Below are 9,034 nucleotides of genomic sequence, written 5' to 3' on the forward strand. Positions count from 1 at the left end.
GTCGTAGTTTGCCAAAGTAATTTTAATCTTCCACACATAGCCCAGCTACGCTAGGACCTAGTACCGTCACGTCGCGCCAACGCTAACGCGCCCGCCCACCACCCCCCGGCGCACCAGCCAGCCGGATATATGGACGACGCGGCGTCTAAGTACGGTAGAAGTACGCAGGGCCTTCTCTGTGTATTTGTAATAGAAGGTTGGAAGCCTGGCTGCTCTACGCAACTTCCCTCCTTCTCGCTGTCTCTTATTCTCCACCTTGTATAAGAGCTTACGCCTTAAGCGTCTTAGGCCCAGTTTTAACCCTTCCTTCCATCGAGTTCCAACCGCCTAGCAAAGTATCCGAACGATCCCGAACGATCCCGAACGATCCCGAACGATCCCGAACGATCCCGAACGATCCAAGGGATCCGATCATCTCGACGGATCGCCCGTTTTTTTCTTTCAAGATTTGCAGGGGGTTGCTAGGTCGTCTTCGGAGACAAGAGAGATGAGAGAAGAAGAAGTAAATCGCAGTTTAACTTACTAGCACGAGATGCTCTCTGTCCTTTTCTCCCGGTTTCGTGCTTTATGCTCGCTCGCGTGCACTTTAAGCTCTCTCGCTCGCGAGCGTAAGTAGGCGAAAGCACAGATAAGATAATGAGATAACCTTCGGAGCTTATAAGATCACCGGCCACGCGACGAAACCTTCCAAATCCCAGCGTTAGCCTCGGTCTTAACGACAGATCACGCTATCTTTTGTCGCACACGTAGCTCCTACGCCAGCGCCGCGTCGATTCGCCTTTTTACGTAAAACTCAGCGTTTCCGAGAAGCGAAACAAAGGCCGCTGCGAATTCCAATGTGGATGTAATCAGGGGACGCTAGAAGATAGAGAAATACATCGGCCGATTCGCCATCTGAGCTCAGATCAAACACTCTTACTCGCGCTCCCTCTCCGAGTCTAATCCCATGTAAGCTAATGCCGAGGAATTAAGACTGTGCTCAAATGCGACAATCTTTTACCTCTATTTTCTCGACTCACCTTCGCGGAGGTCGTTATCTACTTTTTTACTCCGAAATTATAAAAAGATTCTCTGGTCCCAAGAACAAATCCGCGGTTTGCGCACGTGTCAAAATGGGGACCGGACGGGTCGCCAGTGTTAAATCGCAGTTTGGGCCTGATATCTTGCGCTCGTTAACAAGAGGAAAGCCTGTAGGATACGGATGGAGGAGGAGAGAGAGAAGGAGCGACGTGGACTGTGAGCCTGTGTGCGCGTAGGAGAATATGAATTATAACAAGAGAGAGAGAGAGAGAGGGAGAGAGGGGGGGAGAAGAGGGGAGATGGAGTTAGAAGTGAAGGAGGAGGGAGAACATTTGAGATAAAGAGTTCGAAAGAGTTGGTACGTTATCTGCGAAGCCCGACATCCGCCGGATCAGTCTGAGATACTAAGGCGCCCACACTTTCCTTCCCTACGACTACGTCACGGCACTGGGTAAAAATTCATCCGGCCAAGTAGGCGCGAGTGCCCTTTCCTTATCCAGGCTCCTATTTACCTCTTTAGCCCATCCAGCACGGCACTTGCGAACCTGGACTGAGGTTCTTCACTTTTAATGGCACGAACACTCGTTTTACCTCGAGGTTCAGCAGGAGGAACAGCATTGGCTGCTACTATACCAAAATCATTGGGCTTCCTAGGTGCTTCGATTTCTCCGAGACACCAAAGCGGTTCTTGGATTAGGGAATTAGGGAATCACTAAGACGCGAGAAACCTTAGGATATTCGATCCCTTGAGCTTGCCTATATTCAGCCTGTCTTTTGACACTGGGAATATTTCGGACTCACCGAATGCTCTACGAATGTCCAATTCCTTCGAGGTGGCTTTTTTCATATTTAAAATTACTATTTCCAACATTTAAAAGTGCGTCCCTGTGCTTATTGATTAAACGGGACTTAAAAGACTCACGACTCACGAGTCACGACTCACTGAGGCATGCCGCCATCTTGGTTGGAAATGAATAAATTGAAATCGTGGACGATTATTTTCTTGTGTGAAAAACGAGGCATGAATTCTGGCAGCGTCGAAGGAGTCCATTATCGCGCGACGGGGTGGTGGGTAGGGGTGTCGAAAAATATGCCCAAACTTTTTATCTTGTATCACACCAACCCCATGGCTCCGGAGCATTCCACGCGTTAGGGGTGGTCTCGCTAATTTATCGTGAAAGAAGTCGAATACGCTTCGTTAGCTCGCTGACGTTAACGCTCCCGCGAGTCTCTCTAGAGGGGATGACTCTCTCCGGCGCCACCACCCCCGGATATCTTAATTTCACAAAACAACCCTCAGCCTGCACGGAGGCTCCTTCGATAGGTACCCCAGGCTGAATGGAATACAGGGGGGCCTGTACCCCTATCGAAGGAAAGAAGATTGTTAGGGTTGGCCAGTTGGGGTTGAAGTGCTACTGGCGGTGGTGGTGGTGGTGGTGGTGGTGGTGGTGGTGGTGGTGGTATCAGTCCTCAAGGGTTGTCTCCCAGAAGTTTATCTTTTTGACGGGTTCTGTCAAAGAAGAGAGATCCGACGGTTCCGTGAGGCTTCCTCCGAAGATATGACCAGGGGCGGCTAGATTTAAAAGGTCGATAACGTCGGACGCTAGACGAAATGAGAAATGTCTTTGCCGTAGGAGCGGTTAAACGAGATGGTCTGATTTTACGGATAAATGGCTGTCCTACGTATTTCCGGTATACTCGGGAGAAGCAGAGGGTAGGAGTGGGAGGATACTTCCGGTGGAGGATCGAACGGCCGGTATTAAGGGTTTCGGGGATGCTGCTAATAAACAGACTACGTAACGGGTTCGCCTGAACTGAATCCCGAGGTAAAAGCCCACCTTGACCAGCTGATCCTGGCACAAAGACGCCGTGAGAAGCAGGGCCCTTAATGAAAACTATACATCCCTGGATTAAGGTAGCCACCGGTCAGCCCCAGACAATCCCGCACGAGACCTGCCTTATGCGGCATAAAACTAGCCACTCCACAGGTACAGGCGTATTAGACGCAACTTGGGTATTAATATCTAATATCGTGCCACCGGCAATATATCCTTTGTCAGTCGTCTTAAAGAGGACTTAACACTTCGCTATACTGGATTACCCTATGGTTTGCGGTTCGAGTTAAACTGTTAAACTGTCAAACTTTTAAACATCCGAGTCACTGGCTGAGTAGTATTTTGAACGGCCCCAACTATTACCCAGGATTTAAAAGTTCGTTTAAAACTTGGATTCCTTGGACAAGAATCAGCATAATTAAAAAGTAATTATTAGTCATATGAAACTGTATTCAGTTATGGTTGTTCGTAAACACTGATATCATTTTGAGTCATTAACATAAATGCGACACATATGGTCGTTTAAGTATATGCGACATGTATTGCGCATCCCATATGTTTACAAATATATCTTCGGCTGTCCACCCTTAGTCCAAGCACCCACATACCAGGTGGCGCCAGTTGAGGTGGAACAGTGGCAACTCCGCCAAAACGAGAGTTCTGTCGGAACCTATCAGAAAGGACGACAGCTTAACGGATACTGTAAAACTTTTGGGGGCGCATAAAATCGAGAAACGCAACCGTAGGTGCTGATCTTTGAGGCGCGTGAAATCAGCAAACGCAACTAGATGCGCGAACGGTTACGGAAATGCGCGACCGGTCAGGCCGCCAGGTTGAAGTATAGAGGGTCGGACTAAGCGCCAGGCAAATAGTGCCGGAAACAGAAAGCAACTGGTCGAGAACGTAGCAGACCGAACCGGAGCTATAAAATCGAAATCCCTTCACCAATTATTATATTGGGAGAGTACTCACCGGAGCTGGTTCGGCTGATCCCCGAAGCCCGAGAACTGCATCCAGGGGACACTCAGTTGCACAACACTGCACCTCAACACTGCACCTCCGAAACACACGCAGAAAATCGATAGGATTTCCTGGATATAGCGAGAGCAACGCGAGAACTACGCAAGCGAGAACTTCCTGTACCGTATAGGAAACGCGGCTAGAAAAACTGTCAACAAACAGCCCGAGAGCGCGAGGCAGATCGAGGCACCCCGATCGGTGTCCCAAGACGAACTGCTTTGACAATAGGCAAATTCGAGAACTAATAATTCTTATTGGTCGGGATCCTTATAGCCGATAACTCTCATCCTTTTCCTTGATTCGTCCCTTCAAACCGAATCGACATCGTTTCTTAGCGAATCGGTACGTAACAACTGTAGATCCTCCATTTGATATTTGATATCTACAGAGAATAACATGCGCGTGCACTATATATATATATATATATATATATATATATATATATATATTGAAGTGTATTTCCTCAAATAAAAACGTTCATGGGGCCAGAGATATAATTTTGCCTTGATGTAAGAGCTTCGGACACACGAGTGGGTCGGAATGCCCTTTGACGGATGAGTACTGGAGTTCGGGGTGGCTGTACTACTGTACCTCCACCCCTGTACTACGGCTCTATTCCCTCGGTTTGGGAGAGGTCTGGGATTACTTGCTGAAGTGGGATAGACTCGAGACTTAAGTCAGGGTTAAACAAGGTTCGTAGCCATTGTGCTGGCTCGGAGCCATTGTCTCCTGGGCTGAGGTGGGATAGACGAGTAGTGGATCTGCATATGCTTAGCACCAGAGTTATACCCAATGTCTTATACCGCTGGGATCTGCTCTACTTGATGGTCCATTCCTCTTCTTTAAGGTTTACCCAGCATCCAAGAGCTAGAACCACGTGATACGATTATCCATGACCTGGTTCATGCTCATTCTTCTCCTCTGTTGATATAGGTAAGAGTCTTCCGGTCCATTGCGTGGTAGAGGCCATCCACAGCATCGTGGAAAATCGTCTGAACAACAGTCGAGAAAACTGGAGACGACCTCACGTGGAAACCGATTCCTACGTCATCATTCCAGCAGCCATGCCGTTTCAGGTAATAGATCATTCACGCTGCATCGATCCCATCGATTTCAGGCTGCTAATCGCTCCCGATTTACCAGGATCTAGTTGGCGAGGCTCTGGTTCGCCTGGGATACCACGCGGATCTCATTCCTAGCGCCAGAGGAAGTATAGTCATCAGAAACTGGAAGCCACTGCCCCTGGAGAAGGTCGCCGATGGTCCATTGCTGACAGTCGGTGATATACTGGCCGAATTAACTACGGTGGCCACCCTGAAGATTCAGGTCTACAGATCCAGACCGCCACCACCGAGTCCTGCGGCCGAGGTCAAGGACAAACTCCTGAGACTCCTTCTGCTGCACAGTCACGCGCTCCTGGTTTCCGCCGGATGTCCTCTCGATGAGGTAAGATCGAACGATCGTTCCCTCCGCGGGTTCTGCTCTGATTTACTGTAAGAGGAGAGAAGGGGAGGAGAAGAGAAATAGACAGAGAGAGAGAGAGAGAGAGAGAGAGAGAGAGAGAGAGAGAGGTTGCGGCCGAGGGAGAGGGGGTGGTCCCAGGGTGTCGGCAACAGCTGTGAAATGTTTATGAAGGCCCGACTAATTTATCACACTCACACAGAGTTACCACGCGTGCTGACTTTATCACACTTGCGCCATGCTTATACACGAGGGAGAGGAATCGATACGCCGCTGAACGGAAACAATGCGATGCGTATAAATCCGAGGAAAAAGACCAGCCGACCGAGCCAGTCGACAGGAAACTAACGCCACAGCCAGGATTAGAGTCGAAGCGCTTGTAAGACGACCACTTAAAAATGTATAAAATGTAAATCTAGCCGGAGAGTGTTTGTCGGCGGTGCGCCTAATCTCATTAAGAAGTCCTCCAGGTTGGTACTTCTTAGTCCTGGTGCTGAGACCGTCGTAATCTTGGCCTCTACTCTTCCGCGCGGTTCGCTAATCCCCACCTTAAATAAATGCTCTTTAGGCTACGAATGACGAGTCGAGAAGCCAGGCTTCCTTTATCAAAGAGTCAGTTCTTTCGTTTCCCAAGGTAATAATCGGCGCCACTCGCTGGGATTCTCGAGGCTTTAGATATGGAGAGGAATCAGGAATTTTGCACTTGATGAACGTTAAACGTTTCTAAGCAGGGCGTAGACGGAGACTGGGAGTCCAGGTTCTCCGGCTAGAGAGAAGGAACGAAGGAACGAAGGAACGAAGGAACGAAGGAAGGCAGGAGATCTCATAGCCATGGCGTGTGATAGGATTACCCTTTACTCAGCCAAATTCGCATCCTTCATCAAAAGCCCCTTTCGATATCGAAGCAGCCCGGACGGGGCATTATCTAAGTGCACCTCTTTGAAGATCGTATGCTACCCACCCCTGGGGCCTTAATACCTCCAGCAGTGGTCTATGATTACCAATTTTCCTCGTAGACGTTCCCCGCCCGGTTAAGAGTAGTCCTCGCGTTAAAACGAGACGTAGAGTTAGAGTGGGATAGGACGCGGGAGCATGCGTGGAGTTATCATGAGAACCGGCTTAACGTTGCTGCTCCGTCTCTGCTGTAGATCAAATATTGAATTCATCTCGAGGCGACAGCGTCGTATCAGTTTAACCCTGCGATTGCGAATTTCCTTTTTTTTTTGTTTTTTGTTTTTTGTCCCCTTGACGAAACTACCTACGGCGTCTATGAAGACGGCGACGCAGGCGGCGACGATCGAGATGAAAATGTTTAAACTGGATCTCAGCCAATTGATTTACGGCTCTCGACGAGGATCAGCTGATGACTGTTGCGTCACGTTCCGGAATAAATACGCGTAAATCAGGCTTAAACGGTGTCTCAGATAAGCTGGCTGGAAGGCCTATTTTGTCGGGCGGTGTTTGCCAAATGATTTCTGAAATCTGGTAGCTGTCAGTGTGCTGAGTGATTAAGAACAGGGCTGTAAAATCTTCCTGAGTGAGAGATGCTATGCGCGCTACCGAGACTCGATCCGAAAGATTACCTCATTAAGTGCCTTCTTGTTATCCCCCCTCTGGCTCTGTTTGTTCTTATAAATCACACTGATAAGAATATACCCACATTCCTACGTTCCTTCCCTCATTCTCATAAAGTCCCGTGCATTCACCGCTGAACTTAATCAGTCAACTTTTCCATAATCTTCAGGCCATCTCCATGAGGAATCATTATCGTTCCAGATGACTCTGTCGTCGCTGTGCAGAGGTGGCAACGATCTCTCGGAGGAGACAAGAAGGAACTTTGAGTCCTGGCTGCAGCAGCACCAGATAGGACTGGGTTTAAATCCTATTATTCCGTCGGTCAATCACCACACCCAGAGTCCGCAACCGGATGGGGCAGGACCAATAGGACCTGGTGGGCCCATAGGACCACCTCATCCAGCGCTTCTACCCTACTCCCATAAAACGCGCATGAGAACCAGCTTCGATCCGGAACTCGAGTTGCCGCGACTTCAGAGATGGTTCAGCGAGAATCAGCATCCGTCGCGGCAGCAGATTCAGCACTACGTGTCGGAATTGAATTCTCTTGAGTCCCGAAGGGGCAGAAAGCCCCTGGACGTGAATAACGTGGTGTACTGGTTCAAGAATGCCAGGGCCGCGCAGAAGAGAGCCGAGACCAGAGGGATCAATGGGTACAGTCCCCCAGGACTCAGTCCTAGGGGAGCTAGCATAGTTAGCGAGGATTGTACGGACGAGGAGGAGGATTCCAGACATCAGGTAAAGCACCCTCAAAAATCTTATCGCTAAACCAGCCCTACGAGCAATCAGCCTATGTATGCAAAGAGACTAGGAGAACGGATCCTGATGGACTCTTGTCATAATTTCCAGTCAACGTCCCCGTCGCCCTGCCCACCCGGAAGTCCACCAGTTGGCCCTTTGTCTCTGACTACTAGACCGGAGGACCAGCAACCGCCATTGACGACGCCCTCCTCCGTAAAACAGGAAGACGGCCGCGTCTCTTCCGGTTCCGACGATGACGAGACGACCCCGACTGGTCCACTGCCTCCAGGATTCTCCTTGGTGCCGAGTCCCATGTTCGGACACAGTATTATGTACATGTCCCATTATCTGCCACCTCGAGGTCCCACAGGATGTCCCACCAGCATGCTTGACGAAAGGAGGAAGAGGAACAGGACCTTCATTGATCCCGTGACGGAAGTACCCAGGCTGGAGACCTGGTTCACTCATAATACTCATCCCAGCCACGCGGTAAGTTTTAATAATCTAATCAGTAGTGCGAGCGCTTATCTAAATTTTAATTAATTATATCCTTTCGACTGTTCGCAGCTGATTCTGAAATACACGGAGGAATTAAACAGGATGCCCTATCGTCAGAAGTTCCCGCGGCTCGAGCCAAAGAATGTGCAATTTTGGTTCAAGAATCGTCGCGCCAAATGCAAGCGTCTGAAGATGGCGCTCTTCGAGGGCGAATCGCCCCAGCCTCATCCATATCACGCTGATTAGATATTCCCACGATGTCCTCGTGTAATATAATATACATACAACGTAATAGAGTACATTTAGAATGAACGGATGGAAGAACGATGCCAAGAGAGAAAGAAGAGAAAAGATAAAGAGCGACAATGTGGTGTCGCTGTTTCGTAAAAATCCTTTCTTAATCGATATGCAATGTCTTTGTTATGTCTTTATTTCTTTCCCCTTCTTCTTTTTTTCCCTTCCCCCCCCCTCCTCACCCCTCCATTCCTTCGCCCCTACCCCGACCCTTCATTGTAATTATCATATCTCTTATAATATAATTATGAATATCAGTGTAAATACGAGAATATCGAATAAACTGTACGCTATATGCTATGAGCCCAAGCTCTTCTGGTCTACTGTCGAATGTGTCACGTGGTACCCAGTTATCAGCAGGAGCTCTCGATACCAGGAGACGATTCAGCCAGGTTCCTCCAGTCATCCGAGGAAAGACGGTTGCTTCCACCAGAATTCTATAGCTCCGTTCGGGACTTCTTCGTAACAGAGGGCACGGTGCGTCAACTGCGAGTATCGAGCAGCACCGTGCAGATTGGTATAGCTTCTTCTCCATATAGGCCGCTTCTGTAGACTATAGGCACAGGATGTTCAGAGTCTTCGGCATAGAT

The 9,034-nt window shown here is 49.0% G+C and overlaps 1 protein-coding gene across 1 annotated transcript in view; it reads left to right on the forward strand.

The window, feature by feature from the left end:
- The window catches only part of LOC107274506, a gene marked incomplete at its 5' end in the record, with an annotated part of 25,727 nt that extends 17,172 nt beyond the window's left edge, over positions 1-8,555 (forward strand). Inside the window, 5 exon segments of the mRNA XM_015753723.1 lie at positions 4,809-4,951; positions 5,019-5,321; positions 7,113-7,649; positions 7,761-8,141; positions 8,220-8,555. Coding sequence (XP_015609209.1) covers positions 4,809-4,951; positions 5,019-5,321; positions 7,113-7,649; positions 7,761-8,141; positions 8,220-8,396 — 1,541 coding nt within the window. The 3' untranslated portion in view covers positions 8,397-8,555.
- Between the last annotated feature and the right edge of the window lie 479 nt (positions 8,556-9,034).

Source organism: Cephus cinctus, unplaced genomic scaffold (genome assembly GCF_000341935.2).
Source record: "Cephus cinctus unplaced genomic scaffold, Ccin1 Ccin1_scaffold3202, whole genome shotgun sequence".
NCBI classification, from domain to species: Eukaryota; Metazoa; Arthropoda; class Insecta; order Hymenoptera; family Cephidae; genus Cephus; species Cephus cinctus.